This window comes from Odontomachus brunneus, unplaced genomic scaffold, assembly GCF_010583005.1.
Source record: "Odontomachus brunneus isolate Ranch 3 - 2012 unplaced genomic scaffold, Obru_v1 Obru_scaffold_165, whole genome shotgun sequence".
In the NCBI taxonomy this organism is placed as follows: Eukaryota; Metazoa; Arthropoda; class Insecta; order Hymenoptera; family Formicidae; genus Odontomachus; species Odontomachus brunneus.
The window spans coordinates 112,657-128,631 of NW_022639615.1; the positions used below are offsets into that span (position 1 = coordinate 112,657).

Sequence of the window (15,975 nt, forward strand, 5' to 3'; positions counted from 1 at the left end):
ATATATATATATATATATATATATATATATATATATATATATATATATATATATATATATGTATTATTGAGAAAGCTACTTACATGAAGTAGTTAATTCCGCACGAATATTGTTGTTGTCCAAAACTGAAGTTCTATAGTCTAAACTTAGCAAGCTATAATCTTAGATAGCGTATCGAAGTGTTTCCGACTTAGAGAAAAAGAAAACCAAAGCAGCGAGTAGCCGTGGCACCGTGAACGGCTGCCATGTTAGAACGGTACTGTGTATGTTTCCCAAAATGTATTTCGTATGGAGCAGCATATACATTTACTAATGTGATGATCATTCCTTTCTCACATGTGAAAGTAATATTAACAATTCGATAAAAATATATAATCTATGTACCTCTTCATATATATTTTAATATGTAATATATGTATTTATATATCAGTTAATCAATTTTACTGTTTAGCAGCGAATAATTTAAAGGCAATTTAGCTGATCTTTATAGCGATTATGACTAGCAAAATGAAGTATTTCTTTACGCTCTAAAAAGAAACTATGATTTCTGTGTATTATTTGTTGAAATAGAGACAATGTGTGCAATGTAAGTTATTGTTCTGTAATATAGTCCGATAAATTGGTTCGAACGAATCTTCGTGTGTATTTAAAATATTTCCTCTTTAACGCTTTCTCACGATCATTACTCTGCAATGTAATTTATTCAATACGAATATTACTTATGAGACATGTCAAAAGCGACAGGTTGTTTTGGATAATGAGTAAAATACATAGAACTTAAAATCTGTGTTATCTTTGTAAGGTCTTTCTTTCTGTCTTTTTCGAAATATGTATGTGATATACTCACATGATAATGCAACGCAGCAGATTGCTCTAATATACTTATATTATCGTGTATACGTCATTGCAATAAATATCGAATTATTTAAATACATGTTACTAATTAATAAATAAATGAAAGAATAACGGGCAATTTTCAGAGCCAATGTTTTTCAAATCGTTTAAATCTGTTTTAATAGTAGTTTCGACAATAGTTTTACATATATCTAGATAAAATGTATTTTCCTCATATCCAGTTTTGTAAATATCATGTGAATTGATTAAGTATCGTTTAATATAAACTTGTTTGAATGCATAGAACAGATCTGAATATTAATAGTACCCATAGCTTTCATGTATTTGACACTTAAATTGTATTTTGTCACGCAATGAACTTCTTAAATTAGCAGCAAACATATTAATTTTGATAGTCAAATTATACATGTATATATAAATTTCACTGTTTGATTCATATGATAAATTTATGAGAACATTTATTGATCTCTTGCATTTTAATCCAATATTGCAAGATGGTACCACACTTCATTACAATATAAAGAAGTAAATAATATCCGTTGCCTAACAATTTTAAACGCTTTTACTACAGGCTAAAGTCTGCATTCTGTCCTGATTGAAGAAGGCTGATAACAATCTACAATAATCCGATTTTTAAGGAATATCAATATATCGCATATACGTGTATATGACTATATAGGATAAATTAAATTCGCACTTGTATCTGCTATATACACGTCCGTACGACTATACGCGTGATGTTATGTATACGTCTCTCTCTCTCCCTCTCCCCCTCTCTCTTGTTCGATTGAATAATATATGTAAGGAACTTGTGGAAAGAGAATATTTACAATTTTATTTTGATCACACGTTTTGTGAATCTTCTGTTTAAATCATTGTAAGCAAAATTTATGGTATTGTGTATTTGACTATATAATAAATACGTGCAAATTGTAAGTCAATCAGAAATCCAACTTTTGATAATATACATATACTTGTTTATTATAAGAGTACTGTATTATTGTTAAATTCATATGTTACACAATAGTAGAATATATCTTGCAGAACATAGTATATATGTGTGTGTATATATATATATATATATATATATGTATATATATATATATGTTTGTGTATGAAAGAAGTGTAACATGTTTAATTGCATATGAAGTTCATATGAATAACACTTCTTTTTATTTGGAAAAAATTGAGACGCTGTGCATCCACTAATACAGTTGCTAGTTTTATTATAATAATTTATATATTAAGCCGGTTCTACATTAGTTGCAAATCGTAAGAAAATTTACCAATCACAGTCGATCGTTCTTCTTACGATCAAAGAAGAATTGACTGTGATTGGTCAATTTTCTTGCGACCTTGAGACTTACAACTAATGTAGAACCGGCCTTAAACAAAGCTAAGTTCTTTGCGCTAAGTATTCGTTAGTCTTCAGCTAAAATCGTGGAATGCTTTTATGGGCGACAACGCTCCAAGAAACGCGGATATAGGCACACTTCACGTATGTGATATCTGTTTAACAACCAACATAGGAACCGTTCCAGCCCTAATCCGTAACCGCCATGAGGACAGGATCCGTACTTTCGCTGCAAAGCAAGTAACATGATCCAATCTATAACGTTGCTTTTCTGTTGTGACTTGTGTTTTATTATTATATATTATTGTTTTGTCTTTCTTACCTGATCCGTGTACCAATAGTACGGAGTCGGATCAATATTTTCACGACTGTAACCTTCCATCATTTCATCATAGTCCCAGATACGCATGGAGCCGCCGACGATTTCACCCACATTCGGCAAAAGCACGTCAACAGACTCGGTTAAGCGTCTATTTTCTGTGCAACGTTGCATGTAAAACGATTTTATCTCAGCGGGAAAACGGCAAAGCATTATTGGTTCGTTAATAGCGTCTGTCATTTTCCTTTCTGGCATCTCTGGAATATCCTGGAAAGACACAATATACAATTATATATGCATATAGTCCAAGCGTAAAGAGTAAAAGACTAAGGGTATATTATTTATACCTCTCCGAATTCGTAAAAGCTACCGTCTTCTTTTGTGATATTGTTCTCCTTCAAGTATTCGATCGCGTCACTGTAATTCATACGCTTGAAGGGCTTCTTAGGCACTTTAAAGTTTGGATTTAATTCCTGGACGAGACTACCGAGCGGCGATTGTAAAACTCGCTCAACCACGTCACAAACCAAGTCCTCCAATCGATCAAGCAGATCATCAAATGTAATAAATGGACATTCTGCTTCAATGTGCGTAAATCTAAAAAGATGAAGAATATAAATGAATTGAATATAATTTAGACGAAATATATTTGTATGTACGAACTCTGCAAGATGACGACGCGTTCTTGATTGCTCTGCCCGATATGATTGAGCGATACAATATACATCTCCCATCGCCGGAAGGCATGTTTCAAGATATAATTGAGAACTCTGAGTCAGAAAAGCGTTCTCCCTAAACACAATATAATTTTATTAACTTGTAATCGTGACATTAATAGCTCGCATTTGTTTGTGTATTCTATACATACCCAAAATAATCTAATTTGAAAAGAGTTGAACCACCTTCCACTTGAGTTTGCACTAAAGTCGGTGGAGTAACTTCATGATAACCGCGATCTTTATAATGATCCCTAAACGCTTGCGTTAGTACAGATCTCATGATTAAAATCCTAGATGTCTGAAATAACAAATTCCTCTTAATCTCAGTAAAATTGTAACTAATTGCTGAGAATTTCAGAATTTTTCTATTATACATTTTCGCCTCGTATCATTATATGCCTGTTGTCCAACTGTACATCAGGCAAGGCTTCTTCATTCAAAATTGAGTCTGCACCACCTGGAGGTGATGGACCAACAAGTTTCCAGTAATCAGCACATAGTTCGTGTCCACCAGGTGCCTGAAATTAAATAATAATAACACAAGCATATATTAATCAGATGCAGAATATATCAATGATATTTGTACAACATAGTTTATCATATTAGACATACACTTTTCCCTTCAGGAACAATTTTTAAAGTTCCAAACACTTGAACAGCAGCTTCTGTGGCAAGGACCAAGGCATTGTATGTTTGACACAACTTGTCACTCAACACACACTGTAGAAAGCCTGTTCCATCTCTTAGTGTGATGAACATAAGAGCCTTGCCTATAAGAACATTCAATAAGATATTATGTAAACAAAAATAAGTTTAATAATATTGCATACCTTGTCTTCTTAATCTATGCACCCATCCATATAACTTAACCCTTTCATCTCTATGATTCATAGCTTCTTTTATTTTAATTTGTCTTGCATCTGGTAAAGATTTATCCTCTTCTATAACAATTGCCTTAGCTTCTTCGAGATTCTTCAATCTCTTCTCTTCATCTTCTACTAGTTTTTTTTCCTTTTCCTCATTTTTGTACTGTTCTCTAACCCAGATTTTTTGTATCTTTTTTAATTGAGATTTAGATGCCGGTTCATACTTCTTATCATTGTCACGAGAGTCCTGATAAATGACTGGAAAGGGCTCTTTACCAGCATGACGCATTGCTGCTAAAATAGTTTTATAAGGGTTGATTTCTGAGCCATCTCCTGTTTCATCATTGCCATTCTTTTCTGATGTATAAATGCCTTCTAGAATAGTACAATTATATTTTCATTTGTATATATATTTGTAACTATTTGTATTAATAATAAGCCATATGTCAAGTGTGAATTCATTGTGTACATATATGCAAAAAATTTTTTTTATATATTTTTATTCATTATTTCTGTTATATCTTATTACATTAATCTGATGAAACACTTACCTAGTGATGTCATCTCTGTTTCAGATATTTCAACCGATACACCTGCTTTTAAACTGGATATTCTATAAGAACACATATTTTATCATGTTACAATGTTCTGAATGCAATTTTATGTTAATAGCGATATTTAGTAATATTAGTATATAAAATAATACAAATATAGAAAAAATAATTAATAAATAGTACATAATTAGTAGTATTATTATATAAATAATACAAATATAGAAAAATAATAAAATATAACAATACCAATTTTTAGTGCGATACATTAAACGATGCGGTAAAACCATGTGTTATAGCTAATATACTGTCATAAAAAGTATTTTATAGATTTTATAAATGTATCCTAACCTTCCCGTATTCTTTCTTCTATTAGCGTGTGCACTTTGAGTAACGTGCGATTAATTCGCTACTATATATTTATGCGTTATAAATGCAATAAATTGCAACGTTTCATCAGCAGCGTTTTTCGGTCATGTTATAACACGAGGTCCACTACCATGGCTGCGTTCCGAAATTCACTGCCAGTAGTGAAAACCTATAGTTTATGTCACGTATACTATAGATGTTCAGTACTGGCAGTGAATTTCGGAACGCAGCCCATATTCGTAGTAAAATCGAAATCGTAGTACGGCTCAACGGCAGGTGAGACGGACTTTTAAAAATCGTTTACAATGCGGTTGAGTCTTAAGGGCCATTTACAATAAGCCATTAATTAAGTGATCTGTTCTTTTTAGATGCACTGCTGAACTGGTGCAATAAATTAAAGTGAGAAAAAATATATTTATCTCATTCTAACTTATTGCACCAGTTCAGCAGTACAGCTAAAAAGAACAGACCAAACATCTAGTAAATTCGTTCACTTTTCACACAAAACCATAATAGGCTCCCTGTTCACTTCGTATAAATTTGTGAAAAATGAAGTTTTATTGAATTTGTCGATGAAACTTTTCATTTTCATGAGTTTGCGCGAAGAAAATAGGTACATGAATGATTCATAGACTAGTGCTACGATTTTAAAACTGGCACTGTATTGAAGACGATCTTTTTGCAATAATACGTATCAATAACAGGATTGTAGTCTCATTAAATTTTATTAATAATTTATTAGGTGTGTATAAAATAGTTTATATAAAGACATCAAAGCAATAATTCAGTATCAAATAAATTGATTAATAGATACCTTGTATATATAAAATATAAATTACATTTCCTATATTAACTTTGTATTGTAACAGTAATAATAAATTTATTATATCGTATTATAATAGTAATAAATTTACTTACGGTAAAAATGTTTTATTTAAGAATATTCATAATATAAGGCAATAAAAATTAATTCTTCCAATAGAATGAATTCTAGAATTATTTCATTTATACAAGATTATGTTCTCCTACGTGTTCTATTTTTCGTACTTTGTTCCGGCATAGAGAATGTAATACCCTGAAACAGAAATTCCAAATTACGAATATTTATATTTAAATTATATTTCTAATATAATCTAAATATTACATTAATATTTAGATTTCCTTAGTATATGTTGTATGATTTTGTGTAAAGTTTACAAAAAGAAGAAACTTACTTGTTCATCCAAGAAATTTATAAAATTAGAAAGTTTACATTTAAGCCCATGTGACCGTAATGTAGCATGTAATTTGTCAATATTTACAGACTCGTATCGCAATATTTTATTATACAAATCTTTATCAACATTGATCAATTTTATAAAAGCTTCTTTAATGTCTGAGGAATATTCCAGTACTGGTAATGACTCAGTTTCATAAAATTCTATTTCTTTGCTGATTGTACTTTTAATGGAATTCACACTCTCATTACTGTAACAAATAATATTATCACATTACTATTGATATCTATACAAAATTTATTTTAAGCTAGGAAAATATTTAATATTTATATAAAATTTATACCTATCTTGAGAACAAGGTAATTCATCAAAATTTATACCTATCTTGAGAACAAGGCAATTCATCTTCTAGATTATTTAATTTTTTTATACTGTTATCATTTGTATTTAGTTTTTTCGCCGGTGGGCCCTCTTCATCGCTTGATACTTCAGCAATTTCCCGTTCTGTGTTTATTTCATCTATAGGTACTAAAGGATGAAGTTCATTATATATGTGTTTTAACAATTTTACAGTCCGGCAACGTTTCTGTACCTTCAATCCGTATCTCTTCATTTCTCTCTAGAAATTAAAGAACATTAGTTCTCATTCTTAAGAAAGCAAGTTCTTAATTATAATGGTTTATTCTCAATAAACTTACATCTAATTCAGGAGTCTTCATGCCATCGTAATCAGGTGGTGGTGTGACATCTTTATCAATTATTTTAGACACAGTTTTAATGTTCCCAATATTTTGACTATAATTATATTGAAATTGCACAGATGCATATTCAGAAATATCTTTTTGATCACGTAGTTTGTTAATACTTATTTGCTGCTCAGATAAGGATTTTCTTTTAAATTTTCTAACATCTGTAGAATTTTGGGTCAAGGTCATGGTATTATGATCCAAACTCTCACATTGAATTATATTATTAGTTGTCTTATAATCATCTATGATGTTTTTACGACTATTTTTGTTGTTGCATCTGCGTAAATTATCTTTTTTGAACTCTGCTATGTTCAATACACTAGCTGACTTGCTCTTTTGTAAAGTATGATTCTTTTCATATTTATCGACGTCAACGTTTGCAAGATATATATCTTCTTCAAAATTAAAAGAAAATTTAGTAGATTTTCTCGACTTACGGCTATTTGTCTCTGATACGTGCTTAATGCAATGTTCCTTATCAAAAGATGGACTTTCTGTATTTAGATCTGGACTAGAAAATACCATAATAGGACTTGGTATGAATTCTTCTCTATGATTGTCAATTTCATCTTTATTCGATTCATTTAAATCAGATCTCGTTTGCGTGAAGATCATATTAATTTCTGCATCTTCAATATCTGGTGTCATATCTCTATCATTGAATTTAATTCGATCTGATTTAGTTGTGCTGTTAATATCTTTTTGTTCTTCTGAATCTGTTGCTATGGCTTTTGGGATTTCTTCAATATCAGGTGAATTATTACTTTCTTCCTTCTCAATATCTTGTTTATTATCTCCTGTTTTTTTAGAGAATTGTGGATAATCTTTATAATTAGAGTCGTCATTATGTAGGTCGACTGGATAGTTATCACTGGAAAATACACTTTCAACTTCTGTATCCGATGAAATAATCACATCTGTATCTTTCTGCGTCAAGAAAGATTGAGTCATAGCTATATCATTCTCGTTGGTGTCACCGCTTTTGTTCAGTATATCCGATAATGCGCTTTCATCAGACTGATTACCATCTAATGCGTTTCTCTTAATTGCTGGGCGATATTTTGCTATGCTATTATCGTGATGATTTCTCATATATTTAGAATACATAGAAATCTCTGTTTCGTCTCCTCTCTCATCTGCTTTTAAGTCATAAATGCTTTCATTGAACGACTGATTTGTTGTCTTAGTATGGAGTGAGTGTACTATCGACAATGGCTCAATATTGACTAAATCCGAGGTATCATCTTCTTCAGTTGAAATATTTTGTGAATAATCACAAAGCTTAGTGTCATTACGAGAAAATTCTGTCATCTTCTCGAGTAATGTAGACAAAGCGTTAGTTTGTTTAACATCTGGTACACATTTATCAGAAGAAACAGAATAAAATTCTGGATTTTTATCGGCAAACGATCGCATACGTTGCTCTATTATACTTAATTTACCGAGCTTCTTCCTCGTTTTACTTGATTGCTTATAGTTATCAGATTCAGCATTTTCATTATCAGAATCACCCCATTTATATATACAGAATGGATTCGAATATCTTCTTGGAGACATTTTATTAGGATATGTCGTAATATCTAAATCAGAGTCTAAATCTGAATCCAATTTTGCGTTTTCTCTTTGTATTCTTTCAATAGATAATGTGAGATTGCTTTTCTGTCTCGCTGTGTTTGAAGAATGCTTTTCAATAGCCTTTGGCTTACTGTTTTGAGGAGTGTCTATTAATGAATCTTTATGCAAATCATCGGATGGCTTCAAAATTTTCATTACATTTTGTTCTTCGTTTTTTAAACATGCAAAAATATTTTCATCCAACTCTGAATACTTTGCATTATCAGTTTTCTTGGTTAACTCTTGACTGTTTATATTAATATCCGCATCCTGTTTAATTAAACTTAATAATATGTGGCTACTTGAATCCTCATGACCTTTAGAATATGTTGTGGATTTATCATCAAGTTTTATTACGTCGAGCGTGTCGTCGAATATATCAGGAGATAAGCTAATGCCTCGATTTCTCGACGTGTTGTTCTCAGAACTTATTTGCTCCAATGATTTCATTGAAACCGTCTTTTCATCTTCCACAATACAGGAATCTTCTGCAAGTACGTAACTTTCTCTCTCTCTATTTCCAGGAGATTGAAAGGTACTACTGATATCCTCTTGTAATAGAGTTTTTTGAACATATTGCGTGTTTTTCAAATCATTACGCGTGTGATGTTTTGGCGATGTTTTGCAAGTAAATTTGTCAAATTCCGGAATATTTAAAGCTTTTCCTACGTTTGAAATTATATTCTCTGTACTTTTCTCATATTCAGGTTCTGTTAAATTAAATTCGAATTTTCTTTGACGTAAATAAACAAATAAATCATTTACTTTGTACTTCCTTGCTAATGATCTAATAGCAAATAACGACGTCTTGGAATCGTGTATTTTCGAATATTTATCTATTGTCCCACAATAGATAAATTCTAGAAAGGCTAAGGCAACATCATAGTCTACATCAATCCAACAAATCTTTTCTTTCGCAGTAGAGAATTCTGTATCATTGGAAATTACATCGAGTAAAATATTTGTGCAACGTACATAAAAAACCAATTTGTGCACCCAAATGTGTCTGCTGTTTTTTACAAACACAATGATATCACTGGCAGAACTGTCATTCAGTATGTTTCGCCAGTCTGTTGCAAGAGTGTTGAGAAATGTTTCTTTGCAATATATTTTAATCTCATTCGAGGAAATTGTTAATTCTTCATTGCTATCTGTTGCACTTACAGTCTGCATTTCCTTTATTTCCTGTGGTTCTTTAGTTAAAGATTCTTTGTCATTTCGATCTGTGAACTTTTTAACATTTTGTTCTTCCTGTAAAACATAATGTACACATTGTGTAATTGTATGTTATGCACATAAATATATTTTGTAAATAATTAACTAATATAGCAATTAATTTACATACATTTAATTTATAATTTTTCTCTGGCAATGGTATTATCTGAGAAGACAATTGCGTTACATAAAACACATTTTTACTTGGAGTTAAACGTGTTCTATCCCACAGTGTATTCTCCTTAAAAATAATGAGAAAGAAATTTTTAAATTTATTTCTCTTGGGTCAGGAAATACTTGGACTAAATTAAAAGTTGGATATATAGTTACAGTTTTATGTAATTCCTGAAGTAATTTACTCTTTATAACGACTTTCTCTTTAACATCTATAGATTGTTCATTTTCTTCCTTGGTGTTTTGAGTAAAATCTTCGTGGCCCATAAGTATTTCGGCTATTCTTTCTGCTAAAATACGTTCTCTTTCTACAGCTGTACGTCTTTGTAAGATAGTTGGTTCATTGAGTTTTCCTATTTAAATAAAAAACAAAACAAGATAACACAAGTAAGTTCAGAACCATAGATAAAAGTAATTGCTTTTAGTTACAAAAAGTTTTAATTCTACATATGAATTAATATATAAGTACTTCTCTTCATTTTGTTGATAGGATAATTGTTTGTTGGTGATACACTTCTATTACTAGTAAAGCCAAAGCTTTGCAATGTTGTTCTCTGAGAACATTCTTTGTTGCTATCTGGTAATGATGGACCGGATGATATAGCTATGATTTCAGCTTCATCTAATATTTCCATTTCTTCTTGTTGATACAGAGATGTAGAAATTGCTAAACCAAGCTCAAGATTAAAATCATCTTGAAATGTCTACAAAAGTCACATAGTCACATTTAAAATTATTAAACATTAAACAGATTTAATTTAAATATTTTTGTATATTATATTAGATACGTACTGCTTTACGTGGTGCAGGCTTTTTTTTGTCTTGTAATATAGGAGCAGAAAGTAAGCCTAACGATTTTCTTTCTGCTGCTTGACGTTCTTGTAGCTCCATAGCATTCAACAGCTTCTTTGTAGAAACATTATTTTTTATCGCACAACTTTTCATATGTACAGCTTGTGAATTTTCGTCCTTAAGATTTTTAAAGCATAATGGACATACATAAGCTGTTTTAACATTTGCTGGACTCTGCGGTAAGTTCATCTTATTTTCAGTTTTAAAGAAGGATGATTCAATTGATGTTTGTTGTGTATCATGTATATTTTTTTTATTCTGCAATAGTTTATTACTATCAGCTTTCTTTTTATTGTTGATAATTTTAATTTTAGAATGAGATACTTTCTTTTTAGGTTTATCTAATAGCTTATTGCTATTGATATTTTTTAGCGACATAAATTTTTTTGGTGATTTAAAATCCATAATGCTGTCATCCACACATGAAGATTGTGGTACATTAATTGAGATTGAATCATTTTTTTTACATTCATTATTGGAGTCATCAGAAAGATGAATCTGATTATCTATACTATAAATAGAAAAATATATGTTATTACAAAATTATACTTTAAAATTGTAAATATCATTTTTTTGTATATTATCAATAAAAAAAATATTTATTTGTAACGCAAATAGGAGAAACAATACAAACAATAAAAACAAGATTTTTCTATAATTCAAATATATTTTTATTTTATGTTATCTTTTTTTAAGAAATTACATATATAGACTACATAGATTTGCCAAGATTGAGATTTAATATATATGCATGTTATATATATTACCTTTCCTTATAACTTTTTTTTAATCTTAATCTTCCTTCTAGACTATTGAGGTTATGTATTCTGTCCTCTTCATTGTCCATCATTCTTGTATAAACTTCAATTACTCAAATTTTATTTATCAGTTTGTATATTATTTTTTGTGGTTTCTGACACAGCTTCTTTCTTCCAAACGTTTAGTAGTTTATTAAATAAGATTTCAACATAAATAGGTTCATTTAATAATAAATCAGGATTTTGCATACCAAAATCCTCTTTACTTTGTCCTTTGTTTACATATGGAGCAATTCTATAAAATACAAGAAAGTTTAATTAAATGTAAGTATTACAAGAGTTTAAGATATGATTTTGGAATTGATAAAAGTAAAATATAAATGAAAAATACAAATTGTTGATTTAAATGCGCACTGAAAAAATAAAAATATAATAAAAATGCTTACTGTCTCTTGTAACCAATGTACATTGCTATAGCAAAAAGACCTGTTGTAATAAGCGACGCATTGCGAATAAATTTCTGCAATGCAGTGTTCCTGAGTTGACGTGGTTTTCTGTATTTCTCATCTGTGGGATCACGTTTCATTTCACAGAGACCGAACAACAGGAATAAACTTGAATATTACGAATGTATTTTTATTAGTGATACTGAGCTGACGGTTCGTACTTAATCTAACCTAACATAAACCGGAGTAAAAAATATCACGAGCGCATGCACAAGATTGCCACATCGATTTCTGACAACTCAATCAATTTCAGTCTGATATAAGTGTGGTTCGTTTTTAATTTGTTTTCCAAGTAGCTTACCAAAAGGTTGAAACAATCGGCCCTCAATTATATAATTTTTTTTCTGAATATATAAAAAGTGAATAATTTTGCAATACTTAAAGGTGATTATGAATCTGTTTTTTCAATTTAAACTCATGAGGAGTAAAGAGAGACCACCAGTCTGATTTTAGTGGCCAGAGCTAGGCGCATTTTCGAGACGCCATCTAACAAAGTGTGCCTTTAAGTTTGTTAGGTGCATTTTGCGGTGGTAACGATAAAGACCCGTAGGGTGCTTTCCAGTTCTTTGCGTAATATATGACCAATAAACTGATTTTGGTACGTGTGTGTCAAGATGTGTTAAGCAATTGGAAAGCAGTTTCAGTTTCAATATTTGGCTGAAAACACTTTGCTTTAAGTGATTCTATGCCATTGCTCCAATTGGAAAGCATCTATAACTTGCAACAATGGCTGCATTCGCTTTGAGCGCTTATGCGCTATAAGCGTCATTCTATCTTCTTCCCGCATGTAATGAGCGATAAAGATAGAATGACGTTTACAGCGCGTAAGCGCTCAAAGCGAACGCAGCTAATGTATATCAGTTTAAACAGTTCAACTAAAGGGCCTTGCAGAATGCCAGGCAACGGGCAATAAGAACAGGGAATAGAAATTCGGATTGGTCAATTATTTCTATTCCCTGTTCCTATTGGCTAATAATGCTTATTTTTATTGCCTGGCATTGTGCAAGGGCCTTAAAATGAACAGACTTCTTTTCTATCAAAATTCCAGACGCATGCGCTGTTATCTTCACACCCAGGCTGCGTTCCGAAATTCACTGCCAGTATTGAAAATCTATAATTTATGTCACGTATACTATAGAACTGGCAGTGAATTTCGGAACGCAGCCCCAGTTATTGTCGTGTCCTCATGATATGCTTGTCAGATCGTCGGGTCTGTGAAAGATTTGTGTCAAGAATAAATTTAGCCAACGATAATTCCTGCATAATAAAGGTTTGTTGAAAATGGCGGGTCATAACTATCTGAGCGACCCGAAAAACCCGTTCTTTTCTTTGGAAGACGACATAGATGACGAGACGTTTCTGAGAGTTGCACCACCAGGAACTCGACCCGTAGAGCGTTATCACGACAATGATTTCGAGCAGAAACGCCAACAATTGTTGCAACGTAAAAGAGATATAGAGGAACGTACGATACAGTCTTCTGAAAGATCTGTCTCGCTTCTAAGAGATTCTGAGCAAATTGGTGCAGCCACAGCTGAGGTAATTGTAATGATATATTAGTCTTATCATTACCAGTGTGACAGATAGCATAGAAGACAAATGATATAAGATTCGTATTGTAACATGCGACTCCCACTATTATAATATAATACACACATAATGTGTATCTATTAAAAAAATTGTATAAAATGTTGTAAATTATATTTTTACATATAATTATATATAATAATATATCTGTTTATTTTAATTAAGCTTTTTAGTATTTTCTAATTTTCTAATTTTGATTTTTTAACAATGATTATATTATCATTAATATATAATAAGTGATGATGTATAAATTCTTGTTTTCAGGAGTTAATTAGGCAAAGAGAACAGCTACAAAGAACAGAGAAGAGATTAGATGACATTAATAGTACACTAAGATTTAGTCAGAAACATATTCAAGGTATAAAAAGTGTTTTTGGTAGTTTGAAGAATTATCTCAGCGGTAAATCTCTGGATGCTCCAATACCATCAACAAAATTGTCAGAATCCTCTAGCTCTGGATCAGTAACATCTCCAGCATTATCCAATTCAATAGAGCAAGTACAAAGTAATATGAGCAATTCATACTCATCGATGAAAATAAGGGGAAACTTTAATGACAATGATTATGAGGATGCTAAACCTCCTAAAGACAAAGTGACTAAGGCTCTGGAGCAGAATTTAAATGAGATGAGTGGGTCATTGGCAAGACTGAAGAGTCTAGCAATTGGTTTGTCGGAGGAAATAGACTCGCAAAATGATTTAATTGATAATATCACTGATAAGACAGAGAAGGCAGATATAATGTTACAGAAGCAAAACAAAGATATGTTACATTTAATGAAAAAATAGATTTGGAAACCGTTATGTCAGATGTCTTGCTTGTAATATCATAATATTAACTATACTTATATGAAGTATAGACATACGTTATACAATGGAATGAATTTTTGACGTTTATTTCTTTGTCATTGAATGTGGAATACATGTCATTAATCGTGCGATTATACCGTACGGTGCATTTTATAGAATTTTTCACAAAGCGCGATTGCGATCATTACAATGTAATTGTAATAGTACAATGTTAGAATGATTTATCGTCGATACATGATTTTTGATAGGGAGAAGATCTGAGCAATTATCGTTGCTACAAAACCACATATGATATGTTTATATGCGAGTATGCTACACGAAGAGCTTTTAATTGACGTTTCTCAAGATTTTGTAGCCTTTTAAGACATGAAAGCTGTGATAAGCATACATCCACGTATAGTACTTAGTTCTAAGTTGAGATATTATTTTACTATCTATCAATATGCAATTTTCATAGTTATTAAAGAAATTAAAAAATTGGCAAAACAAATTTCGCACACATGGGCATATGATAGTGTAAAAGTTAAAAAATATGTTACTTTTATTATTATTATTTTATTATTATTGAATAAAATACCTATGTTGTATAAGTTGCATAATATTCGTGAAAATTAACATAAACTTCTTTTTTATGATGTTGGATGTTTCATATTTATCATTACTCAGTTTATTTACAATTTATATAGCTTAGGTGCATTTTATATGTACTGTATATAAATAAAGCTAATGATTTATGGAAAGTGAAGAGCAATAGCAAATAATGTATCATAGAATAGACAATAATTGTATATACATAGTAATATAATTCGTCAATTTTAATGTTTTTTCTTTTATTATACAGTATAGATAGTTATACAGAAAATTATGTGAAATTATATCAATATGCAAAAAACAAGATATGTAATAATGAGAAATGTGTATGAGTAAATATGCATTTTATGACTGCCAGGATTATTTAATAAAAATCCAAATGATTTATACTTCTTTGTTATTCATTAAACCATAAAATAATCATTGTTTATTGATACATTGTTAAAATCAAATAAAGACAAATAAGAGATCTGCACAATGTATTATTATATATTCTCTTTAAAATAATACATCATATAATTACAGTGTGGAGATTGAAGAAAAAATATTTCCAATTTCTCATCTAGGCCATCTATAATTCTCAGGTCCATATTTTTTACATTATGTGTCTTCAGTGTTTTGCCATAATTTCCGTCTGTAACATTATTATACATAATTAATTAATCTGTAGCATATTAATGACTTAAAAATAATACAGATAATATACAATTGTTCCGTAAATTTTATTTTTTCTTTTATACGACAAGAAACAATATCTATAGTTCTGTTCTTTTGATTGATGCTGTTACACTTTCTGTACTTAAAATAAAATAAATAAATAAATAAATATGAATATAAATATATATAAATATATATATGTATAAGTATAT

The 15,975-nt window shown here is 30.5% G+C and overlaps 4 protein-coding genes across 6 annotated transcripts in view; 2 read left to right on the forward strand and 2 right to left on the reverse strand.

Moving 5' to 3' along the window:
* Positions 1-1,796, forward strand: part of LOC116851089 (dmX-like protein 2) — a 19,435-nt gene extending 17,639 nt beyond the window's left edge. Inside the window, exon 33 of the mRNA XM_032830135.1 lies at positions 1,427-1,796. The gene's annotated coding sequence lies outside the window, so the exon portion shown is untranslated. The remainder of the gene's footprint in view (positions 1-1,426) is intronic.
* Positions 1,797-2,009: 213 nt separating this feature from the next.
* On the reverse strand, positions 2,010-5,186 carry LOC116851093 (asparagine--tRNA ligase, cytoplasmic). Its single transcript, XM_032830149.1, has 10 exons — positions 5,016-5,186; positions 4,665-4,726; positions 4,078-4,488; positions 3,860-4,017; positions 3,622-3,765; positions 3,397-3,545; positions 3,192-3,320; positions 2,876-3,125; positions 2,532-2,795; positions 2,010-2,438 (listed from the first exon to the last, which is right to left on the reverse strand). Exons 2-10 carry the CDS (start codon positions 4,675-4,677, stop codon positions 2,307-2,309), a joined length of 1,650 nt encoding a protein of 549 aa, XP_032686040.1. The 5' UTR covers positions 4,678-4,726; positions 5,016-5,186; the 3' UTR covers positions 2,010-2,306.
* Positions 5,187-5,750: 564 nt separating this feature from the next.
* Positions 5,751-12,757, reverse strand: LOC116851091. Of its 3 annotated transcripts, none has more exons than XM_032830146.1 (11): positions 12,420-12,757; positions 12,059-12,179; positions 11,622-11,907; positions 10,795-11,365; positions 10,472-10,706; positions 10,159-10,355; positions 9,959-10,069; positions 6,949-9,864; positions 6,631-6,869; positions 6,248-6,500; positions 5,751-6,108 (listed from the first exon to the last, which is right to left on the reverse strand). In XM_032830146.1, exons 3-11 carry the CDS (start codon positions 11,702-11,704, stop codon positions 6,049-6,051), a joined length of 4,665 nt encoding a protein of 1,554 aa, XP_032686037.1. In that variant the 5' UTR covers positions 11,705-11,907; positions 12,059-12,179; positions 12,420-12,757; the 3' UTR covers positions 5,751-6,048. The 3 variants fall into 3 exon arrangements, with proteins under 3 accessions (XP_032686037.1, XP_032686036.1, XP_032686038.1); XM_032830145.1 differs by having other exon boundaries at positions 12,059-12,226; positions 12,420-12,713; XM_032830147.1 differs by lacking the exon at positions 5,751-6,108 and having other exon boundaries at positions 6,362-6,500; positions 6,594-6,869; positions 12,059-12,226; positions 12,420-12,728.
* Positions 12,758-13,274: 517 nt separating this feature from the next.
* LOC116851108 (synaptosomal-associated protein 29) lies at positions 13,275-15,111 on the forward strand. The gene is made up of 2 exons (XM_032830176.1): positions 13,275-13,657; positions 13,970-15,111. Exons 1-2 carry the CDS (start codon positions 13,400-13,402, stop codon positions 14,492-14,494), a joined length of 783 nt encoding a protein of 260 aa, XP_032686067.1. The 5' UTR covers positions 13,275-13,399; the 3' UTR covers positions 14,495-15,111.
* Positions 15,112-15,975: the final 864 nt, after the last annotated feature.